Genomic DNA, 18,976 nt, shown 5'->3' on the forward strand with positions numbered 1-18,976 from the left:
AACTAATACTATTCAGTCCTTTGCCCAGAATACTAGCTCTACAGCAGGGGTATAAAACTCAAGGCCGGGGGCTGGATCTGGCCCATTGACTGCTTAGATCTGGCCCACAGGGCCACCCTGGGAACTGTGAAGGACCAGCCTGCAGTGCCTCTGCCAGCAAAAACAGAGCTCGGGAGGGCTGTGTATGACACTCCCAAGCTTCATTTTTGCTGGCAGAGGGTTGCAGGAGCCATCACAGCCGAAAACAGAGCTCACGAGGGCCAAGGGCAGCACTCCCAAGCTCCGGTTTTGCTGGCAGAGGGTTGCAGGAGCCATCATAGCCAAAATGGAGCTTAGGAGCCCATTTTTGCTGGCAGAGCACTCAGGCCAACACAGGCACCCCCAACACGAGTGATATGAAGCTGGCCATGCCCACTCTGGCCACGCCCACTCCGGGCCTCCAAGGTCAAACACAACCCTGATGCGGCCCTCAATGAAATCAAGTTTGACACCCCCTGTTCTACAGCAAAAATTCTGTAACTGAGAGCAGAAAAGTTTATAGAAAGTTGGAAAAGCAAATACATGTTTTCACCAACCACTTAAAAACTGGGAGGGCAGAGCTAATTGTAATCTCTTTAAGCAGCATAGTCCTTTCCCTCAGTCCAAACTGACAGACCCTTTTTTTCAAGAAGGCCTTCCCTGCTGATCTGAGTGAAAGAGCAGGTTTATAATTTGTGTTTCCTAAAGCTATCCCTATCAGTAGCAGTATAAACCAGAGAAGTAGTTCTGAAGCTCTCCTAAAAGTCAAACCATGTCATTTAGTGTGGATTACTTCCTGGTACTTTATTCAAAATCAATTCCTCCCTTAATTTGTCTATTAATTACATAGCCATTTAATTCTAAATAGCTTTCATCACAACATTTACTACTTGATGGAAACAGTTGTTAGAATGTCACTACTTTTCATTACAGGCCCAATTGTTATGCTTCAGTTTCCAGCTGGAAGCTTTCAGTGAAGAATAAAAGATACTCAAGGCAAAAGTCAACCTTTCATTTCTGTTATGATGCCATCTCTTTCATACTATGATAAATATTTAAAATACAAGTAAAATTCAGCCTTCAACTTATCTTCATATCTTCATTAAAAAAGAAGCAAAGAGAAACAAAGCAGCAATCATTTTTAACATATATTGTTGCTTTTTCAGAAAATGCTGTCGGAAGATACTGCTGATTGCAAAAAGAAAGTTGAATTGAGAAAAAGGCGAACACAATCACAACTGACAGTATAGTTTGAATTCACTCTGGATAACATTTAACTCTTTAGGGGAATTCTGACAATCCTAACATATAGCAGATATATTTATGTGGATTAATAGTAAAAGTACACAATATACAATATAAATCAAAATTCTTTGTTTAAAGAACTTTATAACTTTAATTGTTTGTATTGAAAATTGATAGTTTATCCTAGACCACGGGTATCAAATTCAGTCACGTCACATGACGTATTGTGACCTATCATGACATTTTTTCCTTTGCGGAGCTGGGGTGGACGTGGCCTGTGCGAGACGCATCCAGCCCACAGGCCACCAGTTTGACCTGCCTCCTAGACTATCTCAATCTAGGCAACTTTAAAATCTATGAACCAACTCCCAGAATTCCCATGGAAGCATGCTAACTAGAGAACCCTGGGAGTTGAAGTTCACATTTCTTAAAGGTGCTAAAGTTGAGAAACACTGTTCCAACTCATTAGTTCCAAGAAGAAAAACTTTATATTATTGATTGCTTTGGCTAGTACAACTAAGCAAAAAGTCTAGTCAGACCTGACACAGTACTCCAGGTGCAATCTGATTAACATAGTTAGAACTATCATTTCTTGTGATCTTTGTACTATATATCTGTCTATAGATTTAATTAACACTTTAGCAGTTGCAGTGCACTAATGGTTTGTGTTTAATCTTTGGTGCATCAGGATGCCCAGATGCATTTTACAAGTACTATTGTTGAGCTGGGTACCACCTATCCTATAGCTGCATTTTGATTTTTCTTATCTATGTACAGAACGTTTACATTTTGTGCAACTAAACAGAACTTTTACATTTCATGCAACTTTCGTGGAACTGTATTTAATAGTCCCCAATATTCAAGTCTAAGTTTTAAACTTAAAAAATAACACTTTCCAAAGCTTGTGTTATCTGCAGTTTTGATGGCGGCACCTGCATCGACTTTCACAGGTGAAAAATTCTTGGAGGGGTTTAAGGGATATAGGCCTCATGGTAGGGAAGGTGTGTTTGATGTGTATGAGCAAGGTAATGGGACTAAGCTAAGATATGACCGACAATATTTGCATGGCGAGTTTTTAGCTGTTTCGGAACTGTTGGTGAGGTTGTTAAAAGTTGCTCTAAGTCTTATCCATTCTCTAAATCACACATGAAAATGTTGAAGAGCATAGGGCCTTGGACATCCTTGAGTTCTCCACTGGATAAATCATTCCATGGATGGCATACAGTAGAGCCATTAAGGATCATGGGTTAGGTGAATTGTCTAACCAATTATCAATCTATCTGGTAGTAGAATAATCCTCTACCCATATTCTATTTTGTCAAGAATGAGTCTATGGTCAAACACCTTAGTAAATTATGAATACTATATATTATACCCCAAACTTTTTAAAATAGGAACTAAGCACATGCTATGTATAAAATACAGGTTAAAATAAAGAAGCGTGCTTTCAATTTTTAAAATGTTAAAGTAATTATATGTCACAGTGATTGTGGCTTGGCCATGGCACTAGAAATGAATTTCTTACTGGAAAAAGTGTGGCTTGTATTATAGCACAGTTTGGGTCACCAATCTAAGAAAAAAAAACTATGTATGGCCTTCATGCCATTCTTTTTCTTTGTGTAATTCAAAACTTTGATTTTTAAAAATCTCTCTCCCTTTTTAGTTAAACAAATGTTATAAACATAACATTGGCTTTGAACCGTGTACAGAAAATATTTATCAATATTAGTATACCATCATTCTTACTTTAAATATTTTGTTACACTGATCTGTCAAGAAAAAAAATACCTTGGAGGATTTTCATCTTGAAATGCAATAGGAATGAAACAATTATAATTAATATATTAGATGTGTTTGAATTAACTGACAAATAAAAATAAAAAATAAAATAAAAATGAAACTGACTTTCCTTCGTTAGATCCTCTATAAGATATTAAGATAGTCAGGCTAGCAGTTCCATCATTTGGAGATATAAAACAGGCCTGCTCAACCAAGCCTGCCCAAAATGAGAATGCAGAAGCACCTGCTAGCTGTGAATGTCTTGTTGCATATATCACAACATGAACAACAACAGATTTATTATCTCGTATAGGCAAGGGAAAGATAGACAGCTGTGAATGTCACAAATTAGTGCATAACTATAAATCTTTGGAATTGTTGCCCATACACTAAATGGGCCAGATAAGCAGGTCTCAAATCATCTGGGAAACCTCAACATTGTTTTCATTTTGTTACTTCACATCTTTTACAAGCAATCAAGTAAATCAAATCCTCGGAGAGTAAGCCTGGTGGCATATCTGGTGTTGCATGATCAATTCCCTAAGTGTCATCCCTTAGAGCCTTTAGGCAGAGGTAGATACCAAACTCTGTACTTTGAACCACATTATTTATGGCTAAATCTTGGTCCAAAGAGACTCACTTAATTTGATTGTGCCACATCCTCACTGTCCTGTAGCATAAGAGATAAGAGGAGGGATTTGACCAAGTGACATCATAATATTCTATATTTAAAATCTTGTTTAAAAAAGTATAATCCAGTGAATTATTTTATCTGTAAAATGTATTACTTATAGTATAGCACATTTCTAGAATCATAGAATTGTGAAGCTGGAATGGTTAAAAACCTCCAGAGATGGAGAAACTACAATCCCCAAAGAGAGGCTATTTCCACTGTTGTACAGATCTTGCTATCCGGGGGGGGGGGGATCATCTTTATTTTAAAATGAAATTTGGGTAGCTGCAAGTTTGTCCAAACTTGTTCACAGAATCCATGTGTGGACTCATCAGTGCAGAGTAGAGAAGAATAAGAACTTCACATGCCTTTGATGGACTGCTTCTTCTAATGCAACCCAAAGGGGGCATCAGACTTACACTGCTCACTTATTTGTTTGTGTCATTTTCCGATAAAGGACTTTCACGCCATGAATCCCACATCTTGTATATCTGCCTTATATTTTTCCTCCCTAGATGTAATAAGTTACATTTCTCCCTGCAGTGGAACATCTTGTTCCATTCAGCCCCATCTTCTAACCTGTCCAGATTAAACTACAGTCTCATACTGTCATCCTGGGTGTTGTCCAACCCCCCCTCCCAATTTTATTTAATGTCCAAATTTAATATGCACCTTCGCTTACATTGTCCAGACCTTGCTAAAAAATTTGAATTATACTGACCCCAAGACAGATTCCTGCAGGATTCCACTGGTTACTGATTAAAGTAGATTCATTACCGCTCACTCTGTGACTGCAGTTAGTCAGCCAGTTCTGGGCCACTTAAATGTGATACCATTCCAACCACATTGTCAGCCGCACTAGGTAGACCAGACCAGGAAATCAATGCCACACCAAGGCTAAGGCTCCTTTTATTGAGACTAATTATAGTAACAGAATCTTGGCAGTTTTATGATGCTGTACATTTCCCTCCTTTTTATAGTTCAGTGAATTAGGGAGGCATCTGCCCGAGCCACTTCCAAATGTTATCTCATACTGTTTCACTTGAAAAATCCTTCAGCCCCTTTTTGGCTAGACAAGACTTCCTGTATAACTCAAGGTCATCTTCCTTACTCTTCACAGACATTTCAACAGTTTTACAGTGAGAATGTCATGTTAAAAGGTTTTGCTGAAATTGAGGAAAATTGTGTCCGCAGCATTTCCCTTGTCTGCTAAAGTAGTTATTTTGTCAAAGAAGGAGATGTGGTTTGTTTCATATGACCTATTTTTGAAAAAGCTACGCTGAGCAATTGGGGCATTGTCTACAAAAAGCTCACAAAAAGCTTTAAGATGTTTGTTGCCACAACATCTTGCAAGGTGTTGATGTTAAGATCCCTGGGCAATAACTACTGGAATCCTTGTTATTTTCCTTTCTTGACATTTCCCCTTCTCTAGTCTTCTGGTATTTCTTCAGCTCTCCAAGACTCTTCTGATGGAACTAAGTAAGTTCCTGAGGGTTCTTTCACCATTCCTTCAGGATTCTGGAGTGTATTTCATCAGAATCTAGGAGCTTGGAGAAGAGTCAGTTTGGTCTAGTGGTTTAGGCTAGAAACCAGGAGATTGTGAGTTCTAGTCCCTTCTTAGGCATGAAAGCTGGCTGGGTGACTTTGGATCAGTCAGTTTCTCTCAGTCCAACTCACCTCACAGAGTTGTTGTGAAGAAAATAGGAGAAGGAATGAGTACTAGATATGTTGACTGTCTTGAGTTATTAATAAAACAATTAAAATGGGAGATAAATAAAAAAGCTAACATATCCTTTATCACATTCTTCCTGACCTACTCCTTCCCGTTGTTATTTTCTAGTCTTTGATACACAAAGAATATCAAGGTAAATTGAGGTAAAGAGAGAGGAGTTGAGTTTCTGTTCCCCCCCCCCCACCTTTGGTCATTTGTCATTTCTCCATTTGGAGTTAATAGTGTGATCTCCACCTCCTTTATCTTCTGTTTGTTGTTGTCATCTTTGAAGAAACTGTTCTTTCTAGATTTTCCCTTTCTTAGTAGCTTTATCTCATTTTCCACCTTTGTCACCCTGATCTCATTCTTACATGACTGTTGAAGTTTTGTAGAATTAGTTGATTGTTAGATCCCTCTTCCAATGAACTTTAGTCTGAACTCCTTTCCAAATTGTTTGTTCAACTACATTGGCTCCTTTAGATATCTCCTAGTTTTCTTTCTCATTGGTATAATGAGGTCCAAACAGAACTATCCTCATTTTTCTTTCAAAAATTTCCAGCAAATTTCCTTTTGCTTTAAGTTTTTCTGCCCACAGCATATTTCTCTTCATTTGTAAAATTGGGCATTCTAAAATGTTGGTCTTTTTAACCAAGCTTTTGTAAACAAGTTACTTCTAATACTTGATTCCCTTCTACAAAGAGTTTTACTGAGCAGCACTGTGAAGACAACAGCAGTGGGGTAGGAGTAAGGTCCTGATTTGAAAATAGTCAGTAAACACTGTGCTTTGGTGCCTATAAAATTCAGTATACAGAATTACAGAAGTGGGGCTTTTAAAAATCTTTAAATCTAACCTCTCAGTATAAAAATCCAAATTAAAGCATCTTCAGTTGATGACCCACTGATAACTCCTGCTCCCAATGATCTCTCGAAGTTAAGTAAGATCAAGAAGCAACAACTACACAGATTTCAGCTACGTAAATTTAATGTTAGTTTGGAATCTATTTGAAATCTGGAAAGTATAACAGGAATTTCCTACCATCCTTCATAATTAGCTAACTAAAGAAATTTCTTTGGATGCTTTGAAATGCTTATTCCTAGATTTTTTTTTTTTACCCATGCTAAATTGCTGTTCATGAGATAAATTATCACTTGACTTGCCCATTATCGTTTGATCATTTATATCTATGTCCCCTTCTATTTCCAGCCTCCTCATAAACTGTCACATATGTTGAGCCTCTTCTTGAAGTCATCTGGTGAAGGAGAACCATTATGTCTCTGGGTTATTGGTTCCAATCATATTGCTTTTGCTGTACAAAGTGTAAAAGCAATTTGTAATTTATATAGTAACATACAACAGTAAAATTATCCAAACAAGAGAAAAAGTATTTAGAATAGAATAGAAAAACAGAGTTGGAAGGGACCTTGGAGGCCTTCTAGTCCAACCCCCTGCTTAGTGAGGAAACTCTATACCACGTCAGACAAATAGTTATCCAATCTCTTCTTAAAAACGTCCAGTGTTGGAGCATTTACAACTTCTGGAGGCAAGTTTCACTGATTAATTGTTCAAACTGTCAGGAAATTTCTCCTTAGTTCTACGCTGCTTCTCTCCTTGATTATTTTCCATCCATAAGCCTACCTATTTTCTAAAGGAAGAAGTACAATATTCCCATAGAATCAGTAGTGGGTTTCAATTTTGTCCGCTACTGATTCGCTTGTGGGCACTCGCATGACGCTTTTGCGCAGAGACGTCTGGGTGGAGCCTTCCGCTGCCGCCATTATCGGGGCGATCCGGTAGCAACCCACCACTGCATAGAATGGAATGATAGACAAGATAGCAATAGCAGTTAGACTTATATACCGCTTTACAGTGTTTTAAAGCCCTCTCTAAGCGGTTTACACAGTCAGCATATTGCTGCCCAACAATTTGGGTCCTCATTTTACCCACCTCGGAAGGATGGAAGGCTGAGTCAACCTTGGTGAGCCTGGTGAGATCTGAACTGCCAAATTGCAGGCAGCCGGCAATCAGCAGAAGTAGCCTATAGTACTGCACTCTAACCACTGCATCACCGTGGCTCATAGATGGATTCTGAAATGCCCAATACACAGTGGTCTGATTTAGAAAGCATATTTTTAAAATAAATCTTAATTATAAAACCTTCCTCTGAGTTATTTCATTTGTAATTTGTTTTGCAGCATGAGAAAGTTTTGTTAGCCACTTCCTTCATTATAATCTTGATTTGTCTCATAAAGATGCTTCATATCTCAGAAGATTTTCCTATCTTCATTTATGGATTTTCAAAATTAGTATTCTGTGCATACAACTGATTTATTTTTTTTTAAAAGACAAATTAGAACTGCTCTAAGATGGCTATACAGCAAATATACGTAGGAGAGGAAAGACTTGCAAGCTGTGCATATTTTATTTCAAAACCATTTTTGTAAAGACATCTTAACATACTTTCAGTGCTTATTTCATGTAGTAACAGCTTTGCATATTTTTACTGACGATTTTGGAAATACATAGATAAATGATGATTAATATATACCATCTGCCTGGGAAACAAAGATTTCTGAGAATTTAGTTTCTGCTAAGCTGATTTCCTTGTAAGAGGGAACCAAACCCAGTCCTCTACTATGAAAATGAAGTTCTAATATCTTCTGACAGTTTTTTGACATTGGCATTACAACAGTTTCTCTATGGAATTAGGTTAGTAACGTATGCTGATCTATGACCAAAATAAAGATTTGATTTGATTTGGTTTGGTTTGGTTTGGTTTGGTTTGGTTTGGTTTGGTTTGGCTAGGCTAGGCTAGGTTAGGTTAGGTTAGGTTAGGTTAGGTTAGGTTAGGTTAGGTTAGGTTAGGTTAATAACATTCTTGGATTGGTATAAGAAATTAACCGTGGTGTGTTAAAAAAAACAACTAGTGCTGGGTTTTGTTTTTTGTTTTTCATGATCTTCTCTGGTAAATTTAGATATTTGTTCAGGATCTCTTAGGATACTGCTTGCTCCTGTTGTGCACAATATAGATTATTTTTGGTAACCCCAGAAAATACTTTATACTTTTAACTAAATGTTGCTTTTTTCAAGAAACTGGTTGGTGTAGTTGTGTCCGTGCATATTTGTATCATTTATTGTAGCTGAATCTTCAGAGAAGATGCAAAAAGTACTCTTTGAAGATACCATAAACACAAGTATTCAGGACATTTGTAACAATATATATTGTTCACATTGGTGAAAGAATATGGCAGAAAATATAGGCCAACAAAGTATTAATGAACTAGGAAATTTGTTGGACGTATTCCTTTAAGGCAAGGATCTCAAACTGGATTTCTTTGAGGGCTGGATCAGCATTGTAGCTCTCTGCGAGGGGGCGGTGGGGCCCCCCAGAATGTGCAGCCCCCCTGTGTGCAGCCCCCCTGTGCCTCATTTTCACCCTCCATGGCCTCCTGCAGCACTCTGCAGGCTGTTTTTCGGCCTGTTTTCGGCCGGCAGAATGCTGCAGGAAGCCATGGTGGGCGAAAACTAAGTATACCGCCCCCCCACCCCACGCAGCCAGTTTTAGCCACCAGAGGCACCGCAGGCTGGTCCTTTGATATTTTCAGCCTGGCCCCACGGGCCGGATTTAAGCACCCCGTGGGTCGGATCCAGCCTGCGGGCCTTGAACCCCTGCTTTAAGGCTTTAAACGTTTTCGCCAATATTTTAAATTTTGTCTGAAAAGTAATTGAGAAAAGATGCATGCCTTATAATTAGTTGCTTTCTCAACTATAAGGATCTACTGAAACATGACCACTAAATAGAATTTTTGTTAGTGTTTGATAGAGCCAAACAACAAACCTCCTTTGTTTAGCTTAACTTATTTTTTTATGCTTCATTTTTTACTTTTAAATGCAATGAGTTTGTTATATCAGACAACTCAGAGTTCCAATAACTGCTTCTTTGAAACATCATCATTCTCATAACCCTATTCTCTAAACTCACATTCTGACAATTCACTTACATGTAGTGGTATGCTGGAACTGGCTCACTCATTAAATTTTCTGGAATTTTGTGAGCTGCTTGACAGCAGAGGTGAGCTTCCATGCTTAGTATGCCAATTAGCTGTTCTGCAGCTAGTGGTGCCACATAACAGCCGTTCTTAAAGATTTAGCAGGACTCTGCTTGCATGCCTCAATTTTTGTCCCTGTCTGGTGTTCTTTTGGTGTTCTTACTACTAATCCATGTATCTGGCTATCATTACGTGCTTTGCATTCAACTCCACCAGCATTAGTAAGCAGGATACAAATTGGGAATTCTAGCTGCAATCATATGCTTCAATCTAAGATTAATTTGCTAGATATACAGAGGCTGCCTTAATCTGCCAGAACAGCCAAAAAATAGTTGTACATATCATTTATTTCATGCTTCTAAGTCTGGATAATATGAAACATACATACATACATACATACATACATGCAACTTCATCTACAAAACTTCTCATAGGAATTTCATAGCAGACAAGCAAGTTGACTTCCTCAATTTTCACTTATTTTTCTTCTAATGAATATTTTAGAACAGGAAATAGTTCTGTTAGATTACTGAGTGCCAATGGAATTATGACAGATACACTTTATTTGTGATTATCAAATCCGCTGGTCTAGTCACTATCCGGTAGACATTTTCTCAAATTTCCTCCATCATTTATTGATTGATTGATTGATTAATTGATTGGTTCGATTTATATGCCGCCCTTCTCCGGAGACTCAGGGCGGCTTACAATGCGTTAAGCAATAGCCTAACTTTTTTTCTTTGAGTTACTTACTGCTTCATAGTCAGATTAAAGAGTAGTGAGTCCTCTGAGTCATATCAACAATGATGTTCAAAAGTGTATTAAGGGATGAATAAAATTAAGTAAGTTGTGGAACTTGATATTACTTGGGGCAGCTATTAAAGTCTTGCTGGAGCACAGAAAATCTATCTGAGCAGCAAGATAGGTAATATGCCAACATAGCCTTTGTTTTGACCAATAAGAAATAAGCCATCCTTCTGGGCTTTTCTGGAGCCACCTCAGGGTTGGGTCCAATTAATCTTTTGATGGGGGGAATAAACTGAGTTTTAAAAAAATCTCAGAAGTCAGTAATAAATCAGTTCTGTTCTCATCCTAGAAAACGACATGGATATGCGACAATGAAGTCAGCAGGAATCAAGTTTAACTTGAGACCTTATCTCTTTAATCTGCAGTGAAGGATTGCCATCAACAGCTGTAGAACCAGCAGTAGGGAAAGGGAACATTGTCTTCTCCAGTAATACTTTATCTGCCTCCACCATTCTACTTCTACCCATTGGCTTTGTAGAATCTGCCCTCTAAGGATTTATTCTCATTCATATCTCTAGAGAAGGACAAAGTAAACAAGAACAAAATAACAAAGCAAGAGTAACTCCAAATCAAAACAAATAAAATCCTAACCATGGGCCATAATCTGGTCTAATATTCCCAGTACTTTAATACATGGAACAAATAATTTCTTCACTGATTTTTGTATTACTAAAAATATTAGGAAAAAGTTAACTTTTTTTTTAAGGGAATGAGACACATACCGTTTAAGTACTAATGAGACTTAATTTTTTAAAATAGGGTTGTGATTAGGTATCTTTTTTCGAACCAATGACTTATGGACTGGAATCATACAACACAACTCTCAGTAAAAATATATAAGTCACATTCACAGTACATGTCAAATATAGTTTGAATCTTGCTTCTTTTTGATCATTTAATGTATTATATCAGTGGTTCCCCAGGGACGAGTTTTTCCGTGGGCTCTGTGTGTGTGTGTGTGGTTTCATGCACTGCCTGGATCCCACATGGGATGCAGGGATAGGGCTTTGTTGCTTGCATGGCCCGATTCCTGGCGTGCCGTGGACTGGTGTCAATCTACAGCCCAAGGGTTGGGGATCTCTGTATTAATTCAATAACCATGTTTAACATGTTTAAATACAGCACTATTCTATTCAAACATCAGGTTTGACATTGGGGGACCAGGGTGGGCATGGCCAGGGTGGGTGTGACCCAGTGGTGGGTTGCCCTTGGTTCGGACTGGTTCGTAAAACCGGTAGTAAAACTGGCAGCAGGCTCCACCCACTGACCCGGACATCATCATAGGCCATCTGCGGATGCACAGAAGAGTGCGCGCAGGGTCACAATGCGAACCAGTATTAAAGGTAAGTAGAACCCACCCCTGGTGTGACCAGCTCAATGTCACTCATGTTGGGAGCACCTGTGGTGGGCCGAGCACTCTGCAAGCAAAAACGGGCTCCTGAGCTCCATTTTTGGCTGTGACGGCCTCCTGCAACCCTCTACCACCAAAACTGCAGCTCCATTTTTGCTGGCAGAGGGTTGCAGGAGGCTGTTGCAGACGAAAATGGAGCTCGCTCTTCTGTGGCCCTCCCGAGCTCCATTTTCGCTGGCAGGGGCACCACGGGCCGGTCCTTCACTATTTCCAGAGCAGCTTTGCGGGCCAAATCTAAGCACCCTACGAGCCGGATCTGGCCACGTGCCTTGAGTTTGACACCTCTGTCATAAGGTTTTCACCACTGTCTCAATATTAGCACCTCTTTTCCTATACTTTTGTTTGTGTAACTCACAGCCTTTTAAACAGTATAACTGACTGAGTAACTGAAGTAAATACACTTCCATATTATGTTTTCCATTTCTCAAGAACATGAGAAGTAAATACATGGTCAGCTGAAGTTTGAGAATTAAAAAGGATGGGTGGGTGGGAGGTAAATTCCTGATACAGGTAAACCTGGTTATTGTAAGAATTTCCATTGCTAAGCAAGGGGGTTGTTAAGAGAGTCTTATCTGATTTTAAGACCTTTTTTTTTTTTTACCATGGTTAGTATCTTATGATCATTAAGTGAATCGAACATCATCCATTGAGTTTGCTTGTCAGAAGCCAGCTGGGAAGATTGCAAATGCTGATTAGGTGACTCTGGGACACTGCAACTGTGGTAAATACATGCCAATTTCTAAGTGCCTGAATTTTGATCATGTGACCATGGGGAAACTGCAAGTGCCATAAGTGCAAAGGCCAGTTGCAAGTCACTTTTTTCAGTGCTGTTTTTTTTCCCCAACTGTTGCAAAATGAATGGTTGTAAATAGAGGACTATCTGTAATTGGAAAATACATTAGTCATAAATTCTATCAAGCTTTATTGCTGCAAACAGAAATACTGCTTTTTTTCCAGCTTGGGTTACGCTGTAGCGGGTCTGAAATTGCCAAACAGACAACAGTGTAAGAAGTATGATATTGATTCTGAAGCATGGAAAGAGCCAATCTTAATAGTTTAACTCACTATAAGAGCGCAGAAAGCCATTTTGGTATGAGATAGAGATACGTATGTGATAGAAAATGTGTTTTGCTTCAGACCGTAAAAAGTTAAATAAATAAATTGTGCCTTAGAAGTTTGATTGAACTGTTTTGAGTAGGTTGTGATTTGCCTGAACAAAAACTCGGAACATTATGTTTGTTCCAGATTCAGTTGAGAGAAATTAAGGAGAGATTTAATAGCGCAAGTTGATCAAATCTAGTGGTACCCTATTGGTTTCCAAGTCCTTCCTGCTGATATTCTAAACCTATCCTAGCCTATCCTACCTCTCCTATAATCTCTAATGGCAAAATATAAGGTCCAGGTATCTGAGTAGCCTTCTCACCCCAGTGGAAGGGGCCTGCTGTTCACTCCACTCATTCCAGTGGAAGGGGCCTGCTGCGGACCAAGTCTGCTAAGAAATTCCAGTGGTTGAGGTCAAGCACTGTTATTAACATCAGCTGCCTGCAATTACTGCAAGTTCAAATCTCACCAGGCTCAAGGTTGACTCAGCCTTCCATCCTTTCTAAGGTAGGTAAAATGAGGACCCAGATTGTGGGGGCAATATGCTGACTTTGTATAAATATACAAAAGTATGAAGGCTATTGCTTAATGCATTGTAAGCCGCCCTGAGTCTCCAGAGAAGGGCGGCATATAAATCAAATTTTAAAAAAAAGTGAAAGAGCTTTTTCTTCTGTAGCCAAAGCCCTTTGGGACATTGTACCACTGGAGGTGAGAAATGCTTCCACTCTTTTGGCCTTCTTGAAGATGATCAAAACCTGTTTTTTGTGGTTGACTTGGGTCTCTGAGTGGGGTGCTCAATACTGCAGGTGGTGGATGGGTTAAGAAGATCGTACCCTGTGCCATCTATCTTCCTGGTACTAGTTTTTTTATAGTTTTTAAAGATTTTAATTGTTACACACACACACACAGAATCATCTTATCAGTAAGATGGGTACACACACACACACATGGACACACACACACTTGCTTTAATGTAGAGGTATTTTCTTATGTGCAACCAAGACTTTTCAAAATCCCTATCTCAGCTCCTCCCAGTGCTTCAGAAGAACAGCCTTTATACTTTCCAGTCAGTTACTTTCCTTACATCACCATTCCTGGGTTTTCTATAAACGCTTCATCTGGGTTTCTTCTCATTTCTTCCTCCTTTCTAGACTCATCACTGGCACCTTCCTATTGCTTTCCAGATTCATTTACTGTGTTAACATCCTTTCTCATGTTCCTGGCCAGTTAGAAAAACATTAAAAATGAATGGATTTCTCCCAATTCCTACTCTCACCCCAAAATCTATAAACGAAATAAAAGAAAGCTTACGTAAATTCTAGACTGTAAATACCAGTTTGTGGAGCTTTCGTGAGAGTGGTGCAATTCTGGTGTGATGTCATTTTGCAAGATTATGCTGAATGTATTATTTGCAATCAGCCAATTATGCTTTAATATTAGGTGATGGCTTTTCTGGCTCCAGGTTGATGAGCTGGAGAAAGTTTAACACAACCTAATGTCATTCTGAAGGTCTCTGATTGATGTCTTTCTGATTACCTACCAGTACTTACAGAGAATGTAAATCTCCTACAACTTCACTGAGCATCTGGTCGGGGAAGACTGCAATATACAATTGATCATTCAATATGTTATTAGTTTATAGGGAAAACAATTTGCATTAATACTGTTACAGTAGCAGAGTGCTTATAATTAAAATCTTTATTATGCTTTAACTCATTTTAGATTGTTTTAAACTTACAAAGGAACAGTTTACAATCATTAACTGTTGAGGAACACAGAGATGGAATAAAGATGAAATAACATTGTTGCCCAGTGAAAAGTCTGAGATTGGCAACTATACAAATTGAATAAATAAATAAGCTGCACAATATAATGATATTATGATTTAAGGAACCATTAGTCTGAAATCACTAATTGAAGTTTGTGAGCAATTTCAGTAGTTTAAAAGGGATTAAGCATTTACTTGAAGTTTACTCTGAGACTGTGCATGCGTTTCTGGTATTTGAGCCTCACTGGTTCTCTGAATGTTAAGAAAGAACATACTGGATATTCTTTTTATTAGTGTTTGATTGATACTCAAGCAGAAGAGACAAATCATAAATGTATTATATAATTCAATGCTTAATTTATTAATGATTGGTTTGTTCATTTTTTAATGTGTGTATTGCAGGAAAAAGTAGAATATGCCTTCTTGATTATTTTTACAATTGAAACCTTTTTGAAGATTGTAGCATATGGATTATTATTACATCCCAACGCATATGTTAGAAATGGATGGAATTTACTGGATTTTGTAATAGTTATAGTAGGGTAAGTACAATTTTTAATTTTTCTAAGAAATTAACATCTAAAATGTTTCTACTTTATGTATTTGCTATAACATTCAAACAAGGAATCTGTAATTATCCTTCTCTTCAGCTTTATGAGATTGCAGTGTTGTCAAATACTTAATTGCTTTGCAATGATTTCCCAAATAGGAAATCTAATCCTTGAATATATTCCCCCCTTGCTCTTTAAGAAGACACCACTGAATTTTACATAACAACATCCTTTAGTAAGGTTTATATAAACACATACTTAGAATTGTTCTGTATAAAGTTTTTCTTTTGCAGAAATAATATCTGCATAGCAAGCCGTATATGTGTATTCTGAGGTGTGAAATGTAGCACAAGACAGATTCCTTCACTCCAAAGAGATCACATAGTACATGAGAGGGACGTGGGGTTCTTATGTACACTTTACCCTAATTATTAAAACTAAGAATTTAAAGATATAAGGGAAGACTCAGGAAAAGTACTCCTGTTTCCCCGAAAATAAGACACCCCCTGATAATAAGCCCAATCGGGCTTTTGAGCGCATGCGCTAAAATAAGCCTCCCCCCAAAAAGAAGCCCTCCCCAAAAATATTTAAACGCAGATCTGGATATCAGGTAAGACGGCAAGAGGAGCCCCATCTTGCTCCATGCGCCCCAAAATAATAAGACCTTCCCCAAAATAAGGCCAAGTGCTTATTTTGGGGTTCAAAAAAAATATAAACCAGGGTCTTATTTTTCAGGAAACATGGGTATAATTAGAGTTCTGTTTGATAGAAATAATTCCAGTAACCTTGTCTTGGAATACTGTATCAGAATAATTAGTAAGTTTTTTTTCTTTCAGACAATTAATGTCGATTATTTAAATGAAAGTGGCAAAAAAGAGGAGCTATTAAGAAACAAATCTCTCACCAATGAATAGTTTGCAAACATTTAAAATATTATGCTGCATTCTGAGTGATATTGCTTGAATTATTGTTATGTGTAGAAACTCTAGTCCAGTGTTTCCCAAACTTGGGAACTTTAAGAAGTGTGGACTTCAACTCCCAGAATTCCCCATCCAGCATGGCTGGCTTTGGGATTTTGGGAGTTGAAGTCCATATATCTTGAAGTTCCCAAGTTTGGGAAACACTGCTCTAGTCCAAAAGATAAGCATCACTTATCCGAGGTGGTGCAGTGGTTAGAGTGCAGTACTGCAGCTACTTCAGCTGACTGCTAGTTCAGCAGATCAGCGGATCAAATCTCACTGGCTCAAGGTTGACTCAGCCTTCCATCCTTCCGAGATGGGTAAAATGAGGACCCAGATTGTTAGGGGGCAATATGCTATTTAGTATACTGTCTTTGGTGTAAGCTGCCCAGAGTCCTCGGAGAGTGGGCGGCATAGAAATATGACTTATAAATAATAAATAAATAAATCACTTGAACTATCTTCTGACAAAATAAATCTATTCCAATGTAATGACTGAACAGTATCTCTAGCAGTCTGTCTTGGCCACTGGTTATCACAAGAGGTGAGCAATAGTTAAATATAAAAGTGTGCATAAAGCTGACTGCAACATCTGGATATGAACACATTTCTGTCTGAATATGAAGAAATATGTATTGGATAGTGGTAGTGAGTCTGAATTTGAATTTGACGTTTTAGGTCTGACTCCTGAAAGATACCTTCTCCCTGAGTTCCAAGGAGGAAGCATTTGAATTACTCCAAGCTATTTTTTAAACTGTGAAGGCTGTTCTTCTAATGTTGTAATGGTGATCTTTTAGGTTTTACATAATACACGTATAGTATGTATGTCATTAAAGGTTCTTCTGAATTACACCAAATTTAAACCTCCTTTATGAAAAAGAGCTTATTGTCCTATGTTATAGTAACAACAATATGGAATCTTTTATTTCTTGTTCCCCAGATTGTTTAGTGTAATTTTGGAACAATTAACCAAAGAAACAGAAGGGGGTAGCCATTCCGGTGGCAAACCAGGTGGTTTTGATGTAAAAGCTCTAAGGGCCTTTCGTGTCCTGAGACCCCTCCGGCTTGTATCAGGAGTGCCCAGTAAGTCACCACTTCATTAATTATTTGGGAATTCAAACGAAAACATCTCTAGGTTACTTTGATAAACTTTTCTGCAGGCTGAGGTATATCGTCTCCTTCCTCTTTCTCTGTAGAGTACAGTACAGTAAAATGTGATGACATGGTATAAGTTTATTTAGATACAGTCCAAACTGAGATTTCAAGTTGAATACGGATCTATTTCAACTCCACAAAGCAAGCAAAAAGAGTTTAAATTATTATGTTTCATGGTTTAGGCCATAATTTACACATTAGGTAGTAAAATAACTGTTATATTACGTATGTATTGGTCTGCCCCTAAAAAAGGCATTATTATTAGTGGTGCTGTGGTGGTGGATACCTTTCTGTAGCACTCAAGGCAATCTAAAATAAAATTGAATACTTTGAAGTAGAAAACAGCTGGAATATTACAGATTTGAAGGTGAAGGTTCATTTTCCGAGCTTGTGGATTGGTTTCCGAACGTTTTGTTACCAGGCTCGATAACATCATCAGTGGAGTTTAGGGGATGTCAGTGTTACTGTTCTTCTGTTTATAAGTATTTCAGGTGTGGGTGTGTCAAGTGAGGGTCTTGTGATGAGTCAGGTCACAAGACCCACCACAAGACCCTCACTTGACACACCCATACCTGACCCATCACAAGACCCTGACCTGATGGGACCCTATCCTCCTGATGTGACCTCACCATCACAAGACTTACCACACAAAGCCCTTATAAACAGAAGAACACTGACACTGATATCCCCTAAACTCCACTGAAGAAGTTACCTAGCCTGGTAATGAAATGTTTGGGAACCAACCCACAAGCTCAGGGATCACCCTCATCCTACACCTGAGCTACAGATATTCACCACTATTACAGATTTGGTTGATTCATGTATGGTTTGCCTCAGAAGAGTCTAGCAGAACTCACCCAGTGACCTAGTGTCAGAATATTATATTATATGACATCATTCACTGACATCGCTGTATGTGAAATTAGAATATAGATCAGGGGTGTCAAACTAGCGTTGTGTGATGATGCGGGGCATGGCACAAAGGCAACACAGCCAGAGAATGGGTATGAATCTCTTTATTGGCACCAACTTTGCCCCCAATGTCCCATTTACACTCCAGCCTGGAGAAAAGCTCTCGCACAAACCTGCAGCAGCTTCTGGCTGCAGATACTCCAATCCAAACACTGTAAGCAGAATGACTGCAATCAATCACTCCAGCAGGGCAAGATAATGAGTCCCAGAAGTGAAGCATCACGGTAATAATTCCAGCAAGACAAGATAAGCACACATAAGCACAACACTAATTCAAATAGTCGGGAGGAATGCCAGGAATGCAGGCCACAACTCTCAACACTAGATGAATTCAGCATTTGTTCCTGACAAATGCTCTTCCCAACTGCCTCTCCTTTAATCTCCATCCCCAGGTGTTCCTTGTAAAGGGAATCGGGGCCCTCTCCTTCCTCATAAGCCACGCAACCCACGTTGCTCTCTTTTGCATTCTTCCCTGTGTGCCATAGGATGAGGAGGGGGTGGGCCTTGGTCTTCATCTGAACTCCCTCTCCCTTGTTCTATCTCTCCCCTGCTCTGCCCAGCCTGACTTTGCCCTTCCCCAGTTTCCTCCACAGCCAACAGAGCCTCTCTCCCGCTCTCTCTCAGCTGTTCATCTTCTGTCTTAGATTCAGACTCCGACGGGGGCATGACATGTCATGTCGTCGTTGTGATGTATCAGCACTTTTTTCCCCTTCGCTAAACTGGGCATGGGCGTGCCCAGCGTGTGATGCATCCGGCCCGTGGCCTGGGAGTTTGACACC

General features: G+C 38.9%; 1 protein-coding gene across 19 annotated transcripts in view; it reads left to right on the forward strand.

The window, feature by feature from the left end:
* The window catches only part of CACNA1D (calcium voltage-gated channel subunit alpha1 D), a 240,478-nt gene that overhangs the window by 85,052 nt on the left and 136,450 nt on the right, over positions 1-18,976 (forward strand). For all 19 annotated transcript variants that reach the window (XM_087887838.1, XM_087887840.1, XM_087887842.1 and 16 more), the window contains exons 4-5: positions 14,963-15,102; positions 17,011-17,153. In XM_087887838.1, coding sequence (XP_087743964.1) covers positions 14,963-15,102; positions 17,011-17,153 — 283 coding nt within the window. The remainder of the gene's footprint in view (positions 1-14,962; positions 15,103-17,010; positions 17,154-18,976) is intronic.

Source organism: Pantherophis guttatus, chromosome 2 (genome assembly GCF_059756535.1).
Source record: "Pantherophis guttatus breed Tessera chromosome 2, ASM5975653v1, whole genome shotgun sequence".
Classification (NCBI taxonomy): Eukaryota; Metazoa; Chordata; class Lepidosauria; order Squamata; family Colubridae; genus Pantherophis; species Pantherophis guttatus.